This window comes from Hemitrygon akajei, chromosome 28, assembly GCF_048418815.1.
Source record: "Hemitrygon akajei chromosome 28, sHemAka1.3, whole genome shotgun sequence".
Taxonomy (NCBI): domain Eukaryota; kingdom Metazoa; phylum Chordata; class Chondrichthyes; order Myliobatiformes; family Dasyatidae; genus Hemitrygon; species Hemitrygon akajei.
This window is the reverse complement of record NC_133151.1, coordinates 11,413,359-11,440,047: the sequence shown is the minus strand read 5'-3', so window position 1 is coordinate 11,440,047 and position 26,689 is coordinate 11,413,359. Positions and strand designations below refer to the sequence as shown.

The 26,689-nt window shown below is 51.1% G+C and overlaps 2 protein-coding genes across 3 annotated transcripts in view; one reads left to right on the top strand and one right to left on the bottom strand.

The window, feature by feature from the left end:
* Positions 1–1,102: 1,102 nt before the first annotated feature.
* rela (v-rel avian reticuloendotheliosis viral oncogene homolog A) overlaps positions 1,103–26,689 on the top strand; it is an 83,350-nt gene continuing 57,763 nt past the window's right edge. The window contains 1 exon segment of the mRNA XM_073031318.1: positions 1,103–1,277. Within this exon segment, the coding sequence (XP_072887419.1) occupies positions 1,271–1,277 (7 nt within the window). The 5' untranslated portion in view covers positions 1,103–1,270.
* LOC140717677 (uncharacterized) lies at positions 14,352–17,955 on the bottom strand. 2 transcript variants are annotated; one of them, XM_073031315.1, is made up of 2 exons: positions 17,070–17,955; positions 14,352–17,019 (listed from the first exon to the last, which is right to left on the bottom strand). In XM_073031315.1, the coding sequence occupies exon 2, from the start codon at positions 16,955–16,957 to the stop codon at positions 15,617–15,619; it is 1,341 nt and encodes a 446-aa protein (XP_072887416.1). In that variant the 5' UTR covers positions 16,958–17,019; positions 17,070–17,955; the 3' UTR covers positions 14,352–15,616. The 2 variants fall into 2 exon arrangements, with proteins under 2 accessions (XP_072887416.1, XP_072887417.1); XM_073031316.1 differs by having other exon boundaries at positions 17,594–17,955.

The following is a 26,689-nucleotide window of genomic DNA, read 5'->3' as shown; positions in this document are numbered from 1 at the left end:
TCCAAGGGGTCAGTGTGGACATGGTGGAGGATTACAAATACCTGGAGATACGAATCGACAATAAACTGGACTGGTCAAAGAACACTGAGGCTGTCTACAAGAAGGGTCAGAGCCGTCTCTATTTCCTGAGGAGACTGAGGTCCTTTAACATCAGCCGGACGATGCTGAGAATGTTCTACGAGCCTGTGGTGGCCAGTGCTATCATGTTTGCTATTGTGTGCTGGGGCAGCAGGCTGAGGGTAACAGACACCAACAGAATCAACAAACTCATTCGTAAGGCCAGTGATGTTGTGGGGGTGGAACTGGACTCTCTGACGGTGGTGTCTGAAAAGAGGATGCTGTCCAAGTTGCATGCCATCTTGGACAATGTCTCCCATCCACTCCATAATGTACTGGTTAGGCACAGGAGTACATTCAGCCAGAGACTCATTCCACCCAGATGCAACACTGAGCGTCATAGGAAGTCATTCCTGCCTGTGGCCATCAAACTTTACAACTCCTCCCTCCGAGTGTCAGACACCCCGAGCCAATAGGCTGGTCCTGGACTTATTTCCACTTGGCATAATTAACTTATTATTATTTAATTATTTATGGCTTTATATTGCTATATTTCTTCACTATTCTTGGTTGCTGCGGCTGTAACGAAACCCAATTTCCCTCGGGATCAATAAAGTATGTCTGTCTGTACAAGATGTTGAGAGGCATTGATCGTGTGGATAGTCAGAGGCTTTTTTTTCCCAGGGCTGGAATGGCTAGCACGAGAGGGCACAGGTTTAAGGTGCTTGGAAGTAGGTACAGAGGAGATGTCAGGGGTAAGTGTTTTACTCAGAGAGTGGTGAGTGCGTGGAATGGGCTGCCAGCGACGGTGGTGGAGGCGGATACAATAGGGTTTTCTAAGAGACTCCTGGATAGATACATGGAGCTTAGAAATATAGAGGGCTATATACAATTTCTGAGGTAAACACGCGTTCGGCACAACCTTGTGGGCCGAAGGGTCTGTGTTGCGCCAGTTCCATCTCGCGTCTCGGGCTATGAATGGGCGGCCGGCCGAGTGCGCAGGCGCCGCTACTTTGTTACCTTCTGAGACCAGAATTCCTCCCATGCGATGACGTCATCGCCTGGGTATTTCCGCGTCTGTCAGTAAATAAAGTTAGATAGACGGGGAGCTCCCCGCTCCCCTTCCTCACCCCCCGTCTGCAATCGATTCCTCGCCCGTCTCCCCTTCCCTCGCCCACCCCTCCTGACAGCGGGAGGCCGGCCGTGCAGCCCAATGGAAGGTCAGTCCCAGCGATCTTTTTATTTTGAAAAACGTTGGAAATTAAAAGCGGGCTTCATTGCTGTGGCCTGTGTGTGTGTGTGTGTGTGTGAGAGAGAGAGAGAGAGAGAGAGAGAGAGAGAGAGTGGGGGGGGGGGGAAGAGATCAAAACGTTACTGCCTGCCCCCTACTGTACCACAAATAAGGACGGAACTGCCTCGCCCGGCCCTCCAACACGCTGCCCGATCCAAGAGCGAAGAGGCTGGCGTTGTTTGGTGTGCCCGATTTGGAAGAAGGCCCTATGTTCTGATGACTTCCCGTTTGGAAGCTGGTCGCGGCTGGCGGACCTCGCGACAGGAACGGGTTAATGCGCGCGCGTGTGAGTGTGTGTGTGTGTTTCTGTACTTTCGCTTTTCCCTCCACAGGAAAGGACTGGCATCTGTTTTTTTTTTGGAGGGGTGAGGGAGATCCGGAGGGGGAGGGAGGGATGTCGGCTGGGTGGAGGAGGCGGCCTTTCTGCCGGGCAGTTCTGATCGCAAGCAGACTTTGCAGGAGGGAGTCGCGGCGCTCGAGTCACAAGGGGAAGCTTGTGGTGCGCGTCCCCTGCCTGGGCACCAGGCGCCCAACCTGCGGTGTTTCGGCAGCCTTCCTCCGATAGACACGGCGGTCGCTTTCTCGGCTTCCTGTACCTAATAAAATGGCCACTGAGTGTATGTCCGTGCTCATCTCCTGCTGTAGCCCGTCCACTTCAAGGTTCGCCGTGTCGTGTGTTCGGAGATGCTCTTCTGCACACCGCTGTTGAGTTACTGTCGCCTTCCTGTCAGCTTGAACCAGGAACTGTCACCTTGGCCGTACTCCTCTGACCTCTCTCATTAACAAGGCCCACAGAACTGCCTCTCACTGGGGTGATTTTCCGTTTTTCTGCACCATTCTCTGTGAATGAGAGATTGAGAGGGGATCTGATTGCAACATATAAGATTATTAAGGGATTGGACAAGATAGAGGCAGGAAATGTGTTCCAGCTGCTGGGAGAATCCAGTACCAGAGGGCATGGTTTGAGAATAAGGGGTAGGTCATTTAGGACAGAGTTAAGGAAAAACTTCTTCTCCCAGAGAGTTGTGGGGGTCTGGAATGCACTGCCTCGGAAGGTAGTGGAGGCCAATTCTCTGGATGCTTTCAAGAAGGAGCTAGATAGGTATCTTATGGATAGGGGAATCAAGGGAATAGGGGACAAGGCAGGAACCGGGTATTGATAGTAGATGATCAGCCATGATCTCAGAATGGTGGTGCAGGCTCGAAGGGCCGAATGGTCTACTTCTGCACCTATTGTCTATTGTCTATAACTCCCAGAGACCGGTTGTGCGTTGAAAATCCCAGGAGATCAGCGGTTTCTGAGATACTCAAACCACCCCGTCTGGCACCAACGACCGAAGACACTTGGGCGGGGCTGGGGGACATTTCTTCTCTCCCCTCCCCCCCCCCATTCAGACGTTCCGCCTGAACAGCAACTGAGCCTCTTGACCGTGCCGGCGTGCTCCTAGGCACCGAGTTGCTGCCGCGTGATTGGCTGATTCGAGGTCTGCGTTAACGGGCAGGTGCGGGGGGGGGGGGCCGGGATTGACTCTGCGGTTGCTTCGTGCGGGGGGGGGGTCGGGGAGACTCGGAGGTGTGATGCCGCGGGGGGGGGCCGCACCGTTGGTGATCGTCTTTGGGGCCGAGAAGTCAAACCGGGCTCCAGTTGCGTCTCAGCGTAACTTGTAGCCGGGGGTCGGCTGAAGATACCAGACCTGAGCTAAAATTCAAAAACGTCTATAGTTGTACCGTGGAGAGCATTCTGACAGGCTGCATCGCTGTCTGGTATTGGAGGGGTGGGGGGCTACTGCACAGGACCGAAAGAAGCTGCAGAGGGTTGTAAATCTAGTCAGCTCCACCTTGGGTACTAGCCTACAAAGTACCCAGAACAGGGAGCTTCAGGGAGCGGTGTCTCAGAATGGCAGCGTCCATTATTAAGGACCTCCAGCACCCAGGGCATGCCCTTCTCTCACTGTTACCATCAGGAAGGAGATACAGAAGCCTGAAGGCACACACTCAACGATTCAGGAATAGCTTCTTCCCCTCTGCCATCAGGGAGGAGATACAGAAGCCTGAAGGCACACACTCAACGATTCAGGAACAGCTTCTTCCCCTCTGCCATCAGGGAGGAGATACAGAAGCCTGAAGACACACACTCAGCGATTTAGGAACAGCTTCTTCCCCTCTGCCTTCCGATTCCTAAATAGACATTGAACCCGTGAACACCACCTCGCTTTTGTAATATACCGTATTTCTGTTTTTTGCATGTTTTTAAAATCTCTTCACTGTAACTGATTTATTTATTATTATTTATTATTTTTATTGTATTTATTATTAATTTTTCTTCTAGATTATGTATGGCATTGAACTGCTGCTGCTAAAAGAATTCATGACACTTGCTGGTGACGACAAACCTGATTCTCATTTCAGAGTCGGGACCAGATTTTTAATACCACCCAGTTGGGTGACGTGGAATGTCTAGTTAGCTGTGGCAGTGCAGGGAAAAGACTTTTTTTAAAAAAATATATAGAACCAGAGGAAAGAGATAACGAGGTGTGTTCATGGACTGCTCAGAGTGTGTGCCCTCAGGCTCCTGTACCTCCTCCCTGATGGCAGAGGGGAAGAAGCTGTTCCTGAATCGTTGAGTGTGTGTCTTCAGGCTCCTGTACCTCCTCCCTGATGGCAGAGGGGAAGAAGCTGTTCCTGAATCGCTGAGTGTGTGTCTTCAGGCTCCTGTACCTCCTCCCTGATGGCAGAGGGGAAGAAGCTGTCCCTGAATCGTTGAGTGTGTGTCTTCAGGCTCCTGTACCTCCTCCCTGATGGCAGAGGGGAAGAAGCTGTTCCTGAATCGTTGAGTGTGTGTCTTCAGGCTCCTGTACCTCCTCCCTGATGGCAGAGGGGAAGAAGCTGTTCCTGAATCGTTGAGTGTGTGCCTTCAGGCTCCTGTACCTCCTCCCTGATGGCAGAGGGGAAGAAGCTGTTCCTGAATCGTTGAGTGTGTGCCTTCAGGCTCCTGTACCTCCTCCCTGATGGCAGAGGGGAAGAAGCTGTCCCTGAATCGTTGAGTGTGTGTCTTCAGGCTCCTGTACCTCCTCCCTGATGGGAGCAATGAGAAGAGGGCACGTCCTGGGTGGTGGGGGTCCTTAATGACGGATTCCTCGCTGGGGGAGGGTTGTGCCTGTAGGGCGGGGCTGGCTGCGGCCCCGTCGCCTGTCCAGAGCTGCTCGTCTGCACCCCGCTGTAGTAGCGGGTGCTTACCTGAGTTACTGTCGCCTTCCCGTCAGCTTGAACCAGCCTGGCCGTTCTCCCCCGACCTCTCTCATTAACAGGACGTTTCTGCCCGCAGAACTGTCGCTCACCCCCCCCGATAAATCAGACACTGTTGTGCCCGAAAATCTCAAACCAGCAGTTTCTGAGATACTGCAGCCATCCCGCCTGGCGCCGACAATCACTCCTCGGTCAGAACTCACTCGGATCACATATCCGGAGCCTCGCCCCCAGACGGTGGCGCAACCAATTAGAATGCTCTCCACTGCCCACCCGTAGACCCTGCAGCGGATAGTGAGGTCAGCTGAGAAGGTCATCGGGGTCTCTCTTCCCGCCATCACGGGCACTTACACCACACGCTGCATCCGCAAAGCAAACAGCATTATGAAGGACCCCACGCTCCCCTCGTACAAAGTCTTCTCCCTCCTGCCGTCTGGGAAAAGGCTCCGAAGCATTCGGGATCTCACGACCAGACTATGTAACAGTTTCTTCCCCCAAGCTATCAGACTCCTCAATACCCAGAGCCTGGACTGACACCTGACTGCCCTATTGTCCTGTTTATTATTTATTGTAATGCCTGCACTGTTTTGTGCACTTTATGCTGTCCTGGGTAGGTCTGTAGTCTAGTGCAGCTTTCTCTGTGTTGTTTTTTTACCTAGTTCAGTCTAGTTTTTGTACTGTGTCATGTAACACCATGGGCCTGAAAAAGCGTTGTTTCGTTTTTACTGTGCACTGTACCAGCAGTTATGGTGGAAATGACAATAAAAAGTGACTTGACTTGACTGGCCGAATCTCCTCAAACTCCCAACGAGGTAGAGCCACTGGCATAACCTTTGTCGCCATCGGGTCAGTGTGCTGTTGGGCCCGGGTCAGATCTCTGGCCACGTCTTGAAGCTGCTCACCCCTGTCCACTGCCGGCCCCGTCCTGTGCACTCGAGCCTCCGCGCCAGGCCGTGAAGCAAGCTCGGTATTTAATGCTTTGCCCTCAACCGAAATCCAGGCTCTCTCCCTCTCTTCCACCCGCCGCTCCTGTATCCCCGCGGCCCCTGCTTCCGCGCTTTCATAACAGCGACCACTTCTCGGAAAGACTTCACTGGATAGAAATTGGAACTGCTTTAGCCCCGCCACCCAGGCCGTGCTCTCTTCTCGCTGCTGCCATCAGGAAGGAGGCACAAGATCTGCAGGACTCGCACCACCAGGTTCAGGAACAGTTACCAACCCTCAACCATCAGGTAGAAGGTACAGGAGCCTCAGGACTCGCACCACCAGGTTCAGGAACAGTTACTACCCCTCAACCATCAGGTAGAAGGTACAGGAGCCTCAGGACTCGCACCACCAGGTTCAGGAACAGTTACCAACCCTCAACCATCAGGTAGAAGGTACAGGAGCCTCAGGACTCGCACCACCAGGTTCAGGAACAGTTATTACCCCTCAACCATCAGGTAGAAGGTACAGGAGCCTCAGGACTCGCACCACCAGGTTCAGGAACAGTTACCAACCCTCAACCATCAGTTAGATGGTACAGGAGCCTCAGGACTCGCACCACCAGGTTCAGGAGCAGTTACTACCCCTCAACCATCAGTTAGAAGGTACAGGAGCCTCAGGACTCACACCACCAGGTTCAGGAACAGTTACTACACCTCAACCATCAGGTAGAAGGTACAGGAGCCTCAGGACTCGCACCACCAGGTTCAGGAACAGTTATTACCCCTCAACCATCAGGCTCTTGAACAAAAGGGGATAACTACACTCACTTTGTGAAATGCTCCCACAACCAATGACCTCACTTTAAGGACTCTTTATCTCACCTTCTCGTTATTTATTGCTATTTATTTATATTTGCATTTGCACAGTTTGTTGTCTTCTGCACTCTGGTTGATCTTTCACCGATCCTGTTTACAGTTACCATTCTATAGATTTGCTGAGGACGCCCACAGGGAAATGAATCTCAGGGTTGTGTGTGGTGACGTGTGCGTAGTCTGATTGTAAAATCTACTTTGAGCGTTATTTTGAACTTTGACTGTTGCCTGGACCGAGACAGAGTGAAAGTCTTGTCTCTGGACGTGCAGGACGGACGATTGCGCCGCACGTCGAGGTAGAGCGAGCAGGAAACAGTAACAACACAGAATAAAGAGCAACAGCGACAGAGAAAGGGCAGGCCGGGCAGACGAGGTACTCGCGGAGTCGATTACGCGGCCGAGCCAGTTTAAAAGTCCGATAGCAGTGGGGTTGGAAGCCCCCCCCCTGAGCCTGGTGGGACGCAATTTCTGGCTTTTCTGCCCGACGGGAGAGGGGAGAAGAGGGAGGTATCCGGGGTGGGTGGAGGGGGGTGTCTTTGATTATGCTGGCAATGAGAAGTGTAGGCGGAGTCGATGGAGGGGAGGCTGGCTCCTGAGATGTGCTGAGCTGTGCCCACAGCTCTCTTTAGCATCTTGCGGTCACGGGCAGAGCAGTTGCTCTACTAAAAACCCCTCTCCTATCAGCCTTTTCCAGCTATCACCTCCCAGTTCCTTTCTTCCCCCCCCCCACCCACCTGCACCTGGTTTCACCCATCACCTCCTTCCGTTCTGGCAGCATCTGGACTGTTTTATTCCCTTCCGTAGGTGCTGCCTGGCCCACTGGCTGAGCTCCCCCAGCATTGTGCGTGTGTGTGTGTGTGTTTGTGTTTGCTCTCTGGAATCTGAAGAATCTCTTGCATTTAAGCCTCCGGAGAGAATGTTTTCTACGGTCTGTCGACTTTTAAAAAGTTGGTACAGGTCGATGGCGGTTCAGTGGTGTCTCGGGGAAGCAGGGTGGGGGTGGGGGGTTGGTTACCTTTCTCGGCTGGGCGGCCTGACTCGAGAGTCCTGTTCCGAATCAGAGTCGGACTCGCGTTTAACACCACCGGCGGATGTCGCGAGATCCGCCGGTGTCTCCGCGGCTGGACCAGGACAGGGTGGGTAGCAAACTTCGCACCTGGCGGCTCGGAGCCCTCTACCCGCTCGACGCCCGCGCCGTAGATGCAGACAGGAGCGTGAGTGCCACACCCACCCTCTAGGACCAGCTCGCTAGTTTTCTTGACGCTCAGGATTGTTGCCAACTCCCGCCGCTGCCCGTGAGGAGTTTGCACGTTCTCCCCGTGACCGCGTGGGTTTCCTCCGGGTGCTCCGGTTTCCTCCCACGGTCCGGAGACCGACCGGTTGGTAACTGCTCATGATGAGGCTAGGATTAAAGGGCCTATTCTGAGTCAGATTCAGGTTTAATATCACCACGTATGTCGTGAAATTTGTTGTTTTTGTGACAGCGGTACATTGCTATCCATAATGATAAAAACTGTCCAGTAAATGTGTATCTATATGTGCATAATATGTATGTGTGTTTGAATTATATATAAAATTGCTTAAAATTATACTACCCCCCTCTCCTTCCTGAAAATAATGTGTATGAATTATATAATTTTTCCCCTCGCCCCTTATGGTATGTATATGGATTTTCCCCCTCAACCTCGGGCCCTCAATCAGAGGCGCGGGAGTTTGAGGGCTCAGCAGCAGTCCGCCCTTCAGGACCGAGCTCTCAGATGTTGTTCCCGGGGTTTGTTGGAGCCACTCTCCCGATCCGGGAGTCACAGCTCCAAGTGCTCCTGTCCCCGCCGGGATTACTCTGGCTTTAACCTTCCCCTCCCCCCCCCCTTTCTCTCTGCTCTTTCCAGCCCTGGCGTCCCTCCAGCTTCTCGCTCTCTTTCCTCCTGGTGTTGCTGTCATTCGGGGTTGCCACGCCGACTAACATTGCTTCCTTCTGTTCCTTAACATAGAGATCCACGGCACAGTACAGGCCTTTCGGCCCACAACCCTGTGCTGACCAAGTAACCCGCTCCGGAGACTGCCTAGAATTTCCCTACTGCCCTCTATTTTTCTAAGCTCCACGTACCTACCTTAAGAGTCTCTTAAAAGTCCCTATTGAATCCACTGGCAGGTGCATCCCACGCACCCACCACTCTCTGTGTGAAAAACTTACCCCTGACATTCCCCCTTGTACCTACTTCCAAGCGGCTTAAAACCGTGCCCCCTCATGTTAGCCATTTCAGCCCCGGGGGAAAAGCCTCTGACTATCCACACGATTAATGCCTCCCGTCATCTTGTACACCTCTAGCAGGTCACCTCTTGTCGCTCCAAGGAGAAAAGGCCGAGTTCACTCGACCTATTCTCATAAGGCACGCTCCCCCAATCCAGGCAACGTCCTTGTAAGTCTCCTCTGCACTCTTTCTATGGTTTCCACGTCCTTCCTGTAGTGAGGCGACCAGAACTGAGCACAGTGGAGTCTGACCAAGGTCTTGTATCGCACCTTTGTCCAGTGTTACTGCGTCTGGTTGGTTGGCCGGTAGCTGCTGACCGGCCTGTGTTTGGAAGCCCCGTAGGATCTTAGCACTGTCATTCTCCACGTTCTCGGGTGTTGGGATATGAATATGTAAGGCAAAAAAAAGCAGTGAGATAGTGTTCAAGGGTTCAACGTCCATTCAGGAATCGGATGGCAGGGGGGAAGAAGCTGTTCCTGAATCGCGTCGCATCTGTGTCGATTAATGTCACTAAATTCTCCGTCCCCTTCCTGTGCTCGGACTTACTGTTGTTTGAGACGCAGCCTGCAGAGTGAGTCCCTTGTCTTAGAGGGTTTAGACAAGATCGGGGGTACTCTTCAGGAGTAGGAGTGGGTGTCAGAGGTTAGCAGAGTGGTTGGGGCGGGGAGCGTCCGAGGGAGGAGACGAGAGAAAATGTTGGTGGAAGTACAGGCAGCGTCAGGGCAGTCTGGAGTGACCCGAGCAGAGGGACCGCAAGACCCCGACTCGGGCAACTCCAGAGGTTTATAAATACTGTGTGTTAATCGGAAATGGAAGAAAACTAGATTATTTCGCCTCAATGTTTGGACCACGAGGCATAGGAGCAGAGTTAGGCCATTCAGCCCATCGAGTCTGCTCTGCCATTCCATCACGGCCGAACCCGGATCCCACTCAACCCCGTACTCCTGCCTTCTCGCCGTATCCTTTGGTGCCCCGACCGATCAGGAGTCGATCAACTTCCGCCTTAAATACACCCACGGACTTGGCCCCCACCGCGGTCTGGGGCAGAGCGTTCCACGGGTGAAGTGTTGAAATGTTGGCGTGGATTTCAAGAGGACTCGGAGGACCAGTGACTTTAAATTCCTGGGTGTCAGAGGACCTGTCCTGGACCCGTCGTGTGAACGTAATCGCGAAGAAAGCACGGCAGGGCCTCCACTTCCTCAGGGGTCTGCGGAGATTCGGCACGTCGCCAAAAACCTTGGCGAGCTTCTGTAATGTGTAGCGGAGAGTGCATCGACTGGCCGTGTCACGGTCTGGTATGGAAACCCCAAAACCTTCGAGTGGAAAATCCTCCTAAAGGTAGTGGACTTGGCCCACAGGTAAAGCCCTCCCCACCACTGAGCACATCCTCCTGAAACGTTGCCATAGCAACGTCCATCATCAGAGACTCTCACCACCCAGGCCGTGCTCCCTTCTCCAGAGACCCCCACCACCCAGGCCGTGCTCCCTTCTCCAGAGACCCCCAGCACCCAGGCCGTGCTCCCTTCTCCAGAGACCCCCACCACCCAGGCCGTGCTCCCTTCTCCAGAAACCCCCACCACCCAGGCCGTGCTCTCTTCTCCAGAGACCCCCACCACCCAGGCCGTGCTCTCTTCTCCAGAGACCCCCACCACCCAGGCCGTGCTCCCTTCTCCAGAGAACCCCACCACCCAGGCCGTGCTCCCTTCTCCAGAGAACCCCACCACCCAGGCCGTGCTCCCTTCTCCAGAGAACCCCACCACCCAGGCCGTGCTCTCTTCTCCAGAGACCCCCACCACCCAGGCCGTGCTCCCTTCTCCAGAGACCCCCACCACCCAGGCCGTGCTCTCTTCTCCAGAGACCCCCACCGCCCAGGCCGTGCTCCCTTCTCCAGAGACCCCAACCACCCAGGCCATGCTCTCTTCTCCAGAGACCCCCACCACCCAGGCCATGCTCTCTTCTCGCTGCTGCCATCAGGTAGAAGGTACAGGAGCCTCAGGACTCGCACCACCAGGTTCAGGAGCCTCAGGACTCGCACCACCAGGTTCAGGAACAGTTACTACCCCTCAACCATCAGGTAGAAGGTACAGGAGCCTCAGGACGCGCACCACCAGGTTCAGGAACAGTTACTACCCCTCAACCATCAGGTAGAAGGTACAGGAGCCTCAGGACTCGCACCACCAGGTTCAGGAACAGTTACCACCCCTCAACCATCAGGTAGAAGGTACAGGAGCCTCAGGACTCGCACCACCAGGTTCAGGAACAGTTACTACCCCTCAACCATCAGGCTCTTGAACAAAAGGGGATAACTATACTCATCTATTGAGATGTCCCCATAACCAATGATCTCACTTTAAGGACACTTTATCTCACGTTCTCGTTATTTATTGCTATTTATTTATATTTGCATTTGCACAGTTTGTTGGCTTCTGCACTCTGGTTGATCTTTCACTGATCCTGTTTACAGTTACTATTCTATAGATTTGCTGAGGGTACCCGCAGGGAAATGAATCTCAGGGTCGTTATGTGGAGACGTGTATGTAGTCTGATAATGAATTTTACTTTGAGTTTTTGAGCTTTGCTACAAAGGCAAAGATGGACTGCTGAGGTGAAGAGTCAGCTTTAAAATCACTGACATATGTCATGAAATTTGTGGCAGCACAACACTGGAAGACATTTAAGAAAAACATACCGTGAATTACAACGAGAAATAGAATGGATTCCAGTTAAGTGGGACACACCGGGACTTGTACATTTTGGCCCAATTTCAGCGGCTGCCCAATTAGCCAGAGTTTGATGGAAATAGTTAAAAAGGTATATTGAAAAAAGGCAAACTATCAAATTACGTATTTAAATGAAATACAGAACAAGTTGGAACACTACCAGTTCTACGACAGTGTGTGTTAGTTCCTAATAATTATCGACAGAGGAACTGATCCACTTCTACATTGTTTTGATTGCCTGAAGGAGAGTGCCTTTAACTCCTGGTGGAGTCACGACAAACTTTTTGCACCGATCTTTTTGCTGGCTGTTCATCATGTGGCATTCGCCAGTTGTGGTTTTTTTTTCCCACGAGGCCGAGTTGCTAGCTCGACGCTCGGCCCAGCGCGGAGGGAAAGCGTGCCGGGGAGCCGGCCGGATTCGAACCCGGGACCCTTCGCTCCGGAGTCCGGCGCTGGTGCCACTATGACTGTACTTGATCGACTGTGGACGAACGAAATTTTGCAGGTATCAAAGTGTAGATGCTGGACTGCCTTCACGCAACGCTTTCAATGATCGCATCCCCCGACTCTTCATTTTCGTTGCCCCAATCAAGATGATTTTTGATGCCTTCAGATTTTTCGTAGTTCCTAACTTGTTGAGGGTAGTTAGGAAATAATTAGGAATAGTTAGGAAATAGTCATTGGTAGTTAGGAAGTAGTGAAGTTGTTTTATTTTCACTCCCGGCCACTTCTGGCATCTGCAAGACTGAATGCTTGAAACTGCAGTGAGCAAAAAGAGCTCTGAATTGTCCTGCTGATTATTTCGGTGACAAAAATCACTGCTGTTCGAGCACAAGTACATGCAACTGACGCTGTTTAAAAACTGTTCGCTTTGTGCATGGTGTAATGTTTAATAGGCATGCGAGTGCATGCATTTGATGTTAACCAGATAACAATTACAGCACGGAAACAGGCCATCTCGACCCTTCTAGTCCGTGCCGAACGCTTACTCTCACCTAGTCCCACCGACCTGCACTCAGCCCGTAACCCTCCATTCCTTTCCTGTCCATATACCTATCCAATTCTTTTTTAAATGACAATATAGAACATGCCTCTACCACTTCTACTGGAAGCTCGTTCCACACAGCTACCACTCTCTGAGTAAAGAAATTCCCCCTCGTGCTACCCCTAAACTTTTGCCCCTTAACTCTCAACTCATGTCCCCTTGTTTGAATCTCCCCTACTCTCAATGGAAAAAAGCCTATCCATGTCAACTCTATCTATCCCCCTCATAATCTGAAATAATCTTAAATAAGTTAGTTAGAAACTATTTGGCAACAGCCTCCTGTCCCAATTAAGAGGCACTGCGTCCCAAATAAATGAAGGGCATCCTGGCTACTTTCTCAATTTAGCTTTTGTTCTTGTCCCAAATAAGCAGCTGCCGCAGTGAACCGATGGCCCAATTAACCAGAGTATTGTGTGTGTGTGTGTGTGTGTGTGTGTGTGTGTGTGTGTGTGTGTGCGTGCGTGCGTGCGTGCGTGCGTGAGAGAGTGTGTGTGCAAAACTTGTTTCAAAGCACATTTATTGTCAAAGTGTTTATGCAGTATACAACTCTGAGATTCATCTCAGAGTTGAGTGAGGTGGTGTTCATGGGTTCCAGATGGCAGAGGGGAGTAATCTGTTCCTGAATCACTGAGTATGTGCCTTCAGGCTCTTGTACCTCCTTCCCGATGGTGGCAATGAGAAGAGGGCACGTCCTGGGTGGTGGGGGTCCTTAATGATGGACGCTGCCTTTCTGAGGCACCAACCTTTTTAAGACGGGTTACAATAAGTACATTTAATCTCAGAGAAATGTCCACCCTATACTTCGTGAAAATCTTCTTCTTCGCAAATATCCACGAAAACAGGGGAGTGGCCCCGAAGAATGAACGACAGGTGAATGTCAGAACCCCAAAGCCCCACCCCAGTCCCCACCCCGCCCATGCACAAGCAGAGGCAGGCGCCGACCCACCCCCCCCCAGCAAAAACAAACATCTGAACCCTCCACCGAGCAGTCAAGCGTCAATAGAGACACAGACGCAGTATCGCGAAGACTACCCGTTCACCCGGTAATCCGACATACCACAGGCTCTCTCCCTAATAAGGGAAAAAGAGGCGTCCCGTGATACGGCGAGAGGGGAGACATAACAAACAACTCGCTGACTTACAGTGTTAAGAATCTGCTGTGTGCTTATTCCCAGCCCTACGCCTCTGGGCACACAGCCAGCAGCCAGCTCGCTGCTTCCAGTCTCCCACGACACATCCGCCCGCCCCCAGGGGCTCGAAAATCCGGCACCCCGAAGGGCGCGCTCGTCTCCTGGGCCGCGCCCTCGGCATATCGAAACGCGGCCGGTCGCGTTCCCGCAAAGAACCGAAGTCGGCGTGCTAACTCCAGGTCTTCAAAAGAACCTCGAAAGGGAAAGGGAGAGGGACGTCCTCGATGGGTGGGGACGCTGGTGCCCATGTTGGAGCTGGCCGAGATTTACGACTTTCTCACGATCCGGCGCAGTGGCCCCCCCGCAGACCAGCTGGTGACGCAGCCAGCCCGCGGTCCGCCCCTCGAACTTCGGTGGCGGGCTTCATCTCCGATCTGCCGTCGGAACCCCCCTCGGCAATTATGGGCCATACACCCGAGGAAGGGCACGCTCGCTGGCCCCGGGGACCTTCAGCAGAGCGTTGGCATCGTCAACAAGTCTGGAAGACTTACGCAGATACTGTCAGGATGTGAGGGCCTGAGGCTGTGCCTTATCTGTTGGAGTGTAGGAGACTGAGGGGTGACCGTCTAGAGGTTTAGAAAGCCATGAGGGGCCGACACGGGATGAATACACGCGGGGGTGAGAGGGGGTCGGTTTAAAAGTTCAAAGTAAATTTTATTATCGGAGTGCACATATGTCACCACGTAGAACCCTGTTGGGCTTGAAATTCTGCCCTGTGTTCGTTTAGGAAGAGAGACAACTAACACCGGAATATTACAAAACGTGGCTTTATTGCAGAATTCGTAACTGGCACAGCGAATCCACGGAGTCGCTGGAGAAGGCGTTCTGTTTTCCCCTTACAATCTGCTCTTATTTATACCCCTTTTCCCCCCAGCACAACCCCGCTACATATTAGGTAATATCGGGCACTTGTGTCCATCTTATTGGCCTGCAGCCATATGCTCACGAGTTACCTGTTTCTTTTGTTTACTGAATCGCGTGACACTAGTAGTTTCGATGTAGCGGGGTCCCCAGTTTCGCTCCCCCTCCCTCGCATTCCAGCCTCCTAACATTATGTGTGTTACGTGAGCCACTCCTGACCTGTAATGGCAGTCCCGAATTAACCCCAACAGTCCCTCCCTTGGCCTCCCAGAGGCCACATCCCCACATCCCTTACAATCTTTTCCGCGGCTGCCGGGATCAGGCAGAGAGGTGAGCGTCCCCCGGCACTCTTTGGCGTGTCCTCCCTATTTGCTTATCCTGATTTGTCCGACCTAGGGTCACAAAATATGGGTAGGGGTTCCCTAAACATCCGCAATTTTTACAAGAAGCATGCAACATTTCAGAAAGCTTATTCAAGAACAAATTCACAATCCCCCCCCTTGCCATGGTCCATTTCAGTCCGTGTCCTCCCATAGCGCGTCCGCTTTCCGGGAGGGCCGTGTCCTCCCCTTCCACTGGGAACAAGGGTGCCTGGTACGCCGGTGGAGGTCCATCCTTTCCGGTCAAGGCTCGATCTATAGTCCCGCAACAACAACCACACGTGATAAAGATAGCAATTGAAATAGACAGTCCCAGTGCCAACTGTCCAAGTAGGACCCCCCATTCCCCAAACGTACGTTTCAACCAATTCAGCACTGGGTTATTGACTCCTGATTGTTGCTTTAGCTCATTGGCCAGGGATCGCAATTTAGTCAAGCCCTTGGTTAGTGATCCGTCCGGGCCTGTATTGTTCGCTATGGTCATACAGCACATGTCACCAAACAGGGCGCACACTCCGCCCTTCTCTGCCAAGATCATGTCTATGGCAATTCTGTTCTGCAGGGTCATTAGGGACGTCTGTGATAGCTGCTCGTGGACAGCTTCCGCGATGTCCCTGGTTAGATTAGCCAGCCTCTGAACGTTATAGTGGATCAGGTTGATCCGGTTGACATTTTTATTGGTCGTGATTGGGAATATGGCTGAAAAAAGTGGAAAGCTCTCAAAGCCTGCAGCTACCTCGTCTGCCAGTTTATATTCGTCCGGGATGTTTCTAGCCTAACCGATAGCATCGATCCATATCCCATCGGGGTTCCTTTCCCCCCTTTCAGTGAGCGCCCTCTTGTTCCTATACCACCTCCCGATTTCATCAGGGATTGGGTTGAGGGTGTAGTCCCCTGGATTCTTTGCCGCAATGAAAAGAGGTACATTTAGAGTGATCAGGGTGCAGGTCCCCTCCCAGTTTACAGGTAGCCAATTATATAGGACCTGTTTCCCACAGTACCACCAGAGGTCCGCTCTGCTGACAGTCAGCATGGTGGCGTTTTCGGTGCCAGTAAGACTGATCCAGGTAGAACACGCACTGTCAGGTAGGTTGCCCACTCTGTAGGGCTGATCCGACGGGGACAGGTTAGTAACGCAAGTGATGTTCCTGATCGGGTCCACCCTAAAGGCTGGTGGGGTCACATTGGCCGGGGCCATGGGGAAATAGGTTTCCCAGGACTTACACCCGGCAGAGGGGTTGGTTAGTGACATGAGTTCGAGGGCGCAACGGAAGGTGTCATTTCCTTCCTCGAAGGGGCTGGGACTCATGAGGAGTGTGGGTTTCCCCGTAGCACATACCCAGCAGTCCCCTATCGCTGCCTGGGTGGTGTATTGGACCACTCGGTCAACCCAGGCGTTTGCTTCCACGTACCCTGTCTCAATTGCAATATACTCCCGGGGAGTTATCTTATTCGTGTCCGAACTCTTTACCAGAACAGGGCTGGCTGTGGGACCCAATCCTGGGTCTGTGTGGGTTCCCAGATTGATCCGGATAATTCCCCATGGGTCTCGGCCTGTCACGTCCGCCCTTATGATCAGATAGAGCACGCCCCCCGCCCCATGCTCCCTGACCTCTGACCCGCGACGAGTGGAGCAGGTCTGTGACGACCATCCCTTCATACTAAAAGGGTTGTGTATTTCTTCCTTGAGTGTCAGGATTAACGGGTTCACTCCCTGCTTTCTTCCCCAAACAGAGCCCCTGTAAAGGCTCACCTTCCTCTTAAACTCATAGTAGGGTTTGGAGGACCCTCGATTGTTTGGCCTATTATCCAGCCAGGACTGGTCTGGGCCTGTCCACCACCATACATTTATCCATGCGCTACACTCCTTTACCCATGGGTTCGGGTATCCCAAGGTGAATGGACACATGTAGACATTATACCCAGTCCAGGCTTTCTTGTCGCCCCAACAGTTGATCACATCGCACAGGTCGAACTGGAATGTCCTACCTGTATGAGGGTCCGCATTAAGGATGATGTTCGCTCCGCACGCATCTCCTCCCCTTCCCGCTTCGGCCATCGGCGCCTTACCTAGGAGCATTACTCCTACCCATATCAGGGTTTTCCATGGCGTCATCTTCCTCGGCTTCCTCCTCCTCTATGTCGGAATCGGGATCAATCGGTCTTCCTTTCTTTGTCCTGGAGCAGTGCGAGAAATGGTGCCAGTTATTGTCCCCCTCCCTTCTTACCTTTTAATGCCCTGTTGGAGACCTCGGTGACAGGGTATGGACCATGCCACCGTTTTCCGTTCCAGGTGAGCTTCCCCGGGCCTTGGAGGAACACTTCCACTCCTACCTTGATGGTGTCCGACCCCTGCGGCTGCTCACTGTTAGTTTATTGAACTCGCACAGTTATCAATTTTACCATATTTCTAAAAACTCTCATATACTCTGTTACTCAACACACAAATGTCTGAGTTTCGGTAACTCGAAATTGAAGTGCTCCATGGCTCCCTAGTACACAGAGAGGATCAAATATGGGACGGTCGCCTTTCAAAACCTGACCTTCGCGTGGGAGATTTCTCCTCTTAACAACCAGTCTAAGGTAGGCGCCGTCAGTATCCCCGTGCACTAAGGTGTACCGCGGAACACTTTCTCTTCTCCTCCTCACTCCTGAGACTTTTATGCCCATCGTGGGCGGCGGGTACCCTCACTCAGAAGACTTTTCCACGGGCGGAGGATCTTCCTAAAAACAGATAAGAGTTAGTACTTACCAGTCACGATTCTGCACCGGGAATGATCTCTCCCAGGGTAATTTGGGGTTGGTGAGGGTCCGTCAGCAGACAAGATCTAACTCAGTGATTTGACTATCTAGTGGAAGTCTTAGATATAACAGGCACTTCCTGACCTTAGTCGAGCTTGCGGCCGCAAGTTGTCTGCTGTCGGACCCGCCAGCCTGTGTTGTCTCTCCCTCCCCACGTCGGGGTCACCAAATGTTGGGCTTGAAATTCTGCCCTGTGTTCGTTTAGGAAGAGAGACAACTAACACCGGAATATTACAAAACGTGGCTTTATTGCAGAATTCGTAACTGGCACAGCGAATCCACGGAGTCGCTGGAGAAGGCGTTCTGTTTTCCCCTTAAAATCTGCTCTTATTTATACCCCTTTTCCCCCCAGCACAACCCCGCTACATATTAGGTAATATCGGGCACTTGTGTCCATCTTATTGGCCTGCAGCCATATGCTCACGAGTTACCTGTTTCTTTTGTTTACTGAATCGCGTGACACTAGTAGTTTCGATGTAGCGGGGTCCCCAGTTTCGCTCCCCCTCCCTCGCATTCCAGCCTCCTAACATTATGTGTGTTACGTGAGCCACTCCTGACCTGTAATGGCAGTCCCGAATTAACCCCAACAACCCTGAGATTAATTTTCCTGCGGGCATCCTCAGCAAATCTATAGAATAGTAACTGTAGATTAGATTATGAGGACCCTCAGTCCTCGTTTATTGTCATTCAGAAATGCATGCATTAAGAAATGATACAATGTTCCTCCAGAGTGATATCACAAAAAAACAGGACAAACCAAAGACTCTCACTGACAAAACCACATAATTATAACATATAGTTCCAGCAGTGCAAAGCAATACCATAATTTAATAAAAGCAGACCACGGGCGCGGTTTTAAAAAAAAGTCTCAAGTCCCGATCGACTCCGATAGTCCCCGATCTCAGGCAGCAAAAAGGGAGAAACTCTCCCTGCCATAAACTTCCAGGCACCGACAACTGATTCATTGGAAGCACCCGACCACAACAGACTCTGAGTCCGTCCGAAAAGTTCGAGCCTCCGACCAGCCCCTCCGATACAGCCTCCCGAGCGCCATCCTCTGCCGAGCTCCCTCGACCTCGTCCCGGCCGCCGGAACGAGCAAAGCCGAGGGCCAGCACCTCAGATACAGCCTCCCGAGGGCCAGCCCCTCCGATACAGCCTCCCGAGGGCCAGCCCCTCCGATACAGCCTCCTGAGCACCATCCTCTCCCGAGCTCCCTCGACCTCGTCCCGGCCGCCGGAACGAGCAAAGCCGAGGGCTCGGAGGCCTTCTCCTCCGCAGATTCCGGACCGCACAGCAGCAGCGGCAGTGAAGCGGGCATTTCAGATGTTCCTCCATGCTCTCACATCTGTCTCAGTCAAATCAGAATTGTGCACGGATCCCCTACTTAACAAATAACAGAAATCAATGAAAGATCAACCAGCGTGCAGAAGACAACAGATTCTGCAGGACATTCCCTCTTCTCATTGCTACCATCAGGGAGGAGGTACAGGAGCCTGAAGACACACACTCAGCGATTCAGGAACAGCTTCTTCCCCTCTGCCATCAGGGAGGAGGTACAGGAGCCTGAAGGCACACACTCAACGATTCAGGAACAGCTTCTTCCCCTCTGCCATCAGGGAGGAGGTACAGGAGCCTGAAAACACACACTCAGCGATTCAGGAACAGCTTCTTCCCCTCTGCCATCAGGGAGGGGGTACAGGAGCCTGAAGACCCCTCTTCTCATTGCTACCATCAGGGAGGGGGTACAGGAGCCTGAAGGCACACACTCAACAATTCAGGAACAGCTTCTTCCCCTCTGCCATCAGGGAGGAGGTACAGGAGCCTGAAGACACACACTCAATGATTCAGGAACAGCTTCTTCCCCTCTGCCATCAGGGAGGAGGTACAGGAGCCTGAAGGCACACACTCAACGATTCAGGAACAGCTTCTTCCCTTCCACCATCAGGGAGGAGGTACAGGAGCCTGAAGACACACACTCAGCGATTCAGGAACAGCTTCTTCCCCTCTGCCATCAGGGAGGAGGTACAGGAGCCTGAAGACACACACTCAGCGATTCAGGAACAGCTTCTTCCCCTCTGCCATCAGGGAGGAGGTACAGGAGCCTGAAGACACACACTCAACGATTCAGGAACAGCTTCTTCCCCTCTGCCATCAGGGAGGAGGTACAGGAGCCTGAAGACACACACTCAATGATTCAGGAACAGCTTCTTCCCCTCTGCCATCAGGGAGGAGGTACAGGAGCCTGAAGACACACACTCAACGATTCAGGAACAGCTTCTTCCCCTCTGCCATCAGGGAGGAGGTACAGGAGCCTGAAGACACACACTCAATGATTCAGGAACAGCTTCTTCCCCTCTGCCATCAGGGAGGAGGTACAGGAGCCTGAAGGCACACACTCAACGATTCAGGAACAGCTTCTTCCCTTCCGCCATCAGGGAGGAGGTACAGGAGCCTGAAGACACACACTCAGTGAATCAGGAACAGCTTCTTCCCTTCCGCCATCAGGGAGGAGGTACAGGAGCCTGAAGACACACGCTCAGCGATTCAGGAACAGCTTCTTCCCCTCCGCCATCCGATTTCTGAACGGACACTGAACCCATGAACACTACCCCAATACTTTTTATTTCCATTTTTGCACTCCTTATTTAACTATTTTACATATGTCTGTATGCTTACACAGTATATCTTACTGTAATTCAGTTTTTTTCTCTCTATTATCATTGTACTGCTGTGGCAAAGTTTCATTTCATGACGCATTCTGGTGATATTAAACCTGATTCTAAAATGCAAATATAAATAAATAGCAACAAATAATGAGAACATGAGATAAAGAGTCCTTAAAGTGAGATCATTGGTTGTGGGGACATCTCAAGCGCTTGTTCAAGAGCCAGATGGTTGAGGGGTGGTAACTGTTCCTGAACCTGGTGGTGTGTGTCCTGAGGCTCCTGTACCTTCTACCTGATGGTTGAGGGGTAGTAACTGTTCCTGAACCTGGTGGTGCGAGTCCTGAGGCTCCTGTACCTTCTACCTGATGGTTGAGGGGTGGTAACTGTCCCTGAACCTGGTGGTGCGAGTCCTGAGGCTCTTCTACCTTCTACCTGATGGTTGAGGGGTAGTAACTATCCCTGAACCTGGTGGTGTGAGTCCTGAGGCTCCTGTACCTTCTACCTGATGGTTGAGGGGTAGTAACTGTTCCTGAACCTGGTGGTGTGTGTCCTGAGGCTCTTGTACCTTCTACCTGATGGTTGAGGGGTGGTAACTGTTCTTGAACCTGGTGGTGCGAGTCCTGAGGCTCTTGCCTGAGGGGCAATTTCTTTGTGTGTGTGTGTGTGTTGGGGGGGGGGGGGGTTGCGTATTATGGAGCAAGCTACCAGAGGACGTGGGTGAGACACTTCCAACATGTACATGGATTGGACAGGTTTAACAGGATAGGGGGCAAAAGAGGGTTGTGGGAGCGGCTCGGATGAGACGGGAACCTCGGTCAGCATGGGTGAGATGGGCCGAAGGGCCTGTTTCTGTGCAGTATATGAATCCATGAAAGACTTAATGTATGAGGAGCACTTGATGTTTCTGAGCCTGAACTTGATGGGGAACCGGGACTCCGGGTGGGGGTGGGGGGGGGCTACTTTTATTTAGTACGTCCTGTACCGCACAAAGTGGCCACTGAGTGTATGTCTGTGGTCTTCTGCACACCGCTGTCGTTCCACCTGGTCATTGAGTTACTGTCATCTTTCTGTCTGCTTCAGCTAGTCTGGCCAGTCTCCTCTGACCCCCCCCCCCCCCCCCTCTCATTACCAAGACCTTTCGCCCGCTGAACTGCCACGCTGGAAGTTTTCTATTTCTCAGCCATTCTCTGTAAACTCTAGAGACAGTTGCACGTGAAAATCCCAGGAGATCAGCAGTCTCTGAGATACTCAAACCACCCCATCTGGCACCGACGATCAGAGTCACATTTCTTCCTCTCCCTGATGTTTGGTCCGCACAACAAATGAACCTCTTGACCGTGTCGGCATGCTTTCATGCGTTGAGATGCAGCCACGTGATTGGCTGATTAGATGTTTGCATCAACGAGCGGGTGGACCTCCTGCAGTGAGCCACTGAGCGTGCGTCTTGTGGACGTTCGCCCACGTTGTCAACAGAGACCCACGTGTCCTCCTCGGCTGCCTTCCCCACCTGCTGGTGTCCCACCTACGTGCCTCTAAACCAGGGATTCCCAAACTGGGGTCCGTGGCATTGAAGTAACAGGTCTGGGAACCCCCTGCTCTAAACCTTTCCTATCCCTGTACATGTCCAAACGTCTTATTAAATTTGTAATCTTACCCGCCCGCTGCATTTCCATAGGCACACACAGACCTCTCCGGGGCAAAAGTCACCCCTCAGGTGTCACCCCTTTAAAATTTTCCCTTCTCACCTTAAAACAATCTCCCTCAATAGATAACTGGCAAGCCAGCTTTCTTGAACTGAGGAATTCAATATCTGAAGCTACAACGGATGCGGGCGCAGCTGGCCCTTATAAACGTCAGCCCAAAACCTGTTTATTGAACCATGATTTTAACTGGCATCTTCTTTCAAGATAATTTTATTTTCACGTTTGCACTTTATCCCTTAATAAAGCACTTTTTAAAATGTATTGAGCTTCAGAGCAGAATACGGGTACGTGTCGCTTATATATGGGAGGCAGGGTTTAAGGGTCAGCATAGTATTGTGGGCCGAAGGGCCTGTACTGTGCTGTACTATTCTGTGTTCTATGTTAACGTCGTCGATACGTGCCGCGGAACCCAACGTTATGCGATTTGGACATTGTGTGAACGCCGTATTATATACTTTGCGAACCTATATCGAGTATTGCTGTACTGTAATGTACTGGTATTGACTTAAATAGCCAAGAACTTACACTAAAACTGCCTACTGTACGCTATAATACATACAAACACGATACTTTTTTATTTTTAAAGTTTTATTTTTATTAAACATTTTAATTTTTTAAACTTTTGCGTTAGCACTTTTTGGTTGGTTACGTCACTACGTTCTCCGATCGGGACCACAGACATTGTCCGGATGGACGTTAAACGGTGCGCACCTGTAGATCTTTCCAGCCCTTCCGGCCGGGCCCAGCAAACGCCCCCCTCCGATTTAATCTTGGCCTAATCGCGGGACAATTTGCAACGAGCAATTAACCTGTCAGACATTATGTCTTTGGACTGCGGGAGGAAACCGGAGCACCCGGGGGAAACCCACGCGGTCACGGGGGCAACGTATAAACTCCTTACAGACAGGGGCGGGAATTGAACGCAGGTTGCCGGGCCCCAAGCGTTGTGCTAACTGCTGCACTACTGCTTTTTGAGCTACATCGTTGGTATGAAAAGTCTTCTATAAATAAGTTATTTTAATTATTAAAATAAGCCAGAGGTATAGGCATAACCAAGCACGCTCATTTCTCAATGGCTAGGAACTTCTAGTGGTGTATGGTATTGTGGGTTTCTGGAGATTTGTACAACTACTGCTGGGTAGCCCTAATAGTTTAATGCTTTAGTGTGGTAACTTTTGGGATGATAGGTGAGAGTTGACCGTGGATATTGTGTCCTAGCTGTCTAGAAACACATGACTGGTAGCAAGCTGCCCCTCTCCACACATCCGATGAACCCAAAGGAATGGCAGAGACCGATACAGTTTGGGCACCGGCAGTTGCCAGTCAGCGTTGAACTCAGCGTAGAACTGCCTCAGGGACTCCAGCTCCGGATTTATCCCTCGGGGTTCACTCCCGAAGCCTCCCCCGCGAGCGGGTAGAGCGGAAGTTTGAGATCAGAGTTTTCCCTTCTCCCGGATGATCTGCCAGCCACACCTGACGTGCCCCGCCTGCCCGGAGCGACTGGTCTTAGGGAGCCAGTAACCCGCCTTTGCCCCTTCTCCTGTCGCTAGAAACGGTTCCGCTGGGCTTAGTAGCTAAACCACACGTGAAGGCCAGGACATGGATTTGCTTGTCAGAGGCTGTTTGAGGCACACGCCATTGGGGGCATTTAATAGGTAGTGGGAACTTTTTCCCATTACCAACTTTGGCTCTAACACATATTTCTGGTGTTTTTACCTTATTGATTTCTGTAAGTTATGTGTTTTTGGAACAGCCGTATCTATTAAGGAAGTTGTTCTTGATCCTGTGTTGTTATATCCAGACGGTTGTTCGATCTGTAATAATGGACCAGTCGTAATATAATTTTTGGCACTCTAGAACTGGATCAAGCTCGTGCTTGTAGTAAGGCCTTCAATGAGATTGTATTTTAAAGCAAGGTTTTGGTGAACGACGCTTGCGACTGGATAGTGCCTGTGTGAGTAATCAGATTGAGTTAAACTGCTACGGGATCCCGCGATGTGTTGGACTGTTCCTGGATTTTCTCGGCCTTTTCGACATTCATCGCCTTGGATTTGTCGGTCGTTTGTTATGTATTTCTTTTCTGTGTGAAAACCGCCTGGTCCTGCATTGCCACCAGGAACCCGTCTGTTTCTGGGAGCAGGTCTCCAGTCGTTCCACGCTTCCTTGTCGACAGCTGGTCCGCTCGGATCGTGGGGGTGTCTTCCATGGAGGGTCGTGCTCTTCCATTGGTCAAATTTTTCTTCAATGATGATAATGTCTTTGTTTTTCTCGCCTTTAAGTGGTGTGTACTTAGCAGAATTGCATATGCTTACGCGGAGTGCTGAATCCTGTTTTCATTGATACAGTTGTGACCCTCGGTTCGGCTAGCGGCTTAATCTAGGGGATGATGGCCCCTGGCCCGGCCAAACTTAATCTAGGGGATGATGGCCCCTGGCCCGGCCAAACTTAATCTAGGGGATGATGGCCCCTGGCCCGGCCAAACTTAATCTAGGGGATGATGGCCCCTGGCCCGGTCAAACTTAATCTAGGGGATGATGGCCCCTGGCCCGGTCAAACTTAATCTAGGGGATGATGGCCCCTGGCCCGGTCAAACTTAATCTAGGGGATGATGGCCCCTGGCCCGGCCAAACTTAATCTAGGGGATGATGGCCCCTGGCCCGGCCAAACTTAATCTAGGGGATGATGGCCCCTGGCCCGGCCAAACTTAATCTAGGGGATGATGGCCCCTGGCCCGGTCAAACTTAATCTAGGGGATGATGGCCCCTGGCCCGGCCAAACTTGAGAAATCTCGTTTGGGTGGATGCTGCGCGATGTGTCCCCTGTTACAAGTCAGTACCACAAAATAACAAACGGCACACAATATGCGATTAAACGATTGAGCTTTGTAATTCTTAATTTGACTATAGGGTTAATAAAGAAACAAAAAAATAGAAAAGGCCCCATTTGGAGCTCACAGTGTCGTCCATTTGTCGTCCTCCGAGCGCAGCCGACCCTCGGACCCTCGCTCCTCAGTCCACTCCCTCCGGCAGTCTACCAACTCTCTCCGTTCGCGTCCTCTCTCTTCATCGCTCCCTGACAAAAGACCGTGAAAATCCCGGCTCCCAGACACACAAGAAAGAACAACATCCTGCTCATTGGCCAACATATCCCGTTATCTCTAGTCATAACCCAAACATTGCAGCCACAGAGAAACCATTAACTCAGCAGTGAAGCATTACAGAGGCCATTACATTAGCAGTGGAACATTACAGAGAGGCCATTACATTAGCAGTAAAACATTACAGAGAGGCCATTACATTAGCAGTGGAACATTACAGAGAGGCCATTACATTAGCAGTAAAACATTACAGAGAGGCCATTACATTAGCAGTGGAACATTACAGAGAGGCCATTACATTAGCAGTGGAACATTACAGAGAGGCCATTACATTAGCAGTAAAACATTACAGAGAGGCCATTACATTAGCAGTGGAACATTACAGAGAGGCCATTACATTAGCAGTAAAACATTACAGAGAAGCCATTACATTAGCGGTAAAACATTACAGAGGGGCCATTACATTAGCAGTGGAACATTACAGAGGGGCCATTACATTAGCAGTGGAACCTTACAGAGAGGCCATTACATTTGCAGTGGAACATTACAGAGAAGCCATTACATTAGCAGTAAAACATTACAGAGAGGCCATTACATTAGCAGTAAAACATTACAGAGAGGCCATTACATTAGCAGTGGAACATTACAGAGAGGCCATTACATTAGCAGTAAAACATTACAGAGAGGCCATTACATTAGCGGTAAAACATTACAGAGAAGCCATTACATTGGCAGTGGAACATTACAGAGAGGCCATTACATTAGCAGTGGAACATTACAGAGAGGCCATTACATTAGCAGTAAAACATTACAGAGAGGCCATTACATTAGCGGTAAAACATTACAGAGAGGCCATTACATTAGCAGTAAAACATTACAGAGAGGCCATTACATTAACAGTAAAACATTACAGAGGGGCCATTACATTAGCAGTGGAACATTACAGAGAGGCCATTACATTAGCGGTGGAACATTACAGAGAAGCCGTTACATTGGCAGTGGAACATTACAGAGGAGCCATTACATTAGCAGTAAAACATTACAGAGGGGCCATTACATTGGCAGTAAAACATTACAGAGAAGCCATTACATTGGCAGTAAAAATTACAGAGAAGCCATTACATTGGCAGTGGAACATTACAGAGGAGCCATTACATTAGCAGTAAAACATTACAGAGAAGCCATTACATTGGCAGTAAAACATTACAGAGAAGCCATTACATTGGCAGTGGAACATTACAGAGGAGCCATTACATTGGCAGTGGAACATTACAGAGAAGCCATTACATTGGCAGTAAAAATTACAGAGAAGCCATTACATTGGCAGTGGAACATTACAGAGAAGCCATTACATTGGCAGTAAAAATTACAGAGAAGCCATTACATTGGCAGTGGAACATTACAGAGAAGCCATTACATTGGCAGTGGAACATTACAGAGAAGCCATTACATTGGCAGTAAAACATTACAGAGAAGCCATTACATTAACAGTAAAACATTACAGAGAAGCCATTATATTAGCAGTGGAGCATTACAGAGAGGCCATTATATTAGCCCCAGCAGTGAAATATTAAAGAG

Excerpts from the sequence above, each read along its gene's own strand:
- LOC140717677 (XM_073031315.1), bottom strand. The coding sequence starts at position 16,957 with ATGACGCCATGGAAAACCCTGATATGGGTAGGAGTAATGCTCCTAGGT.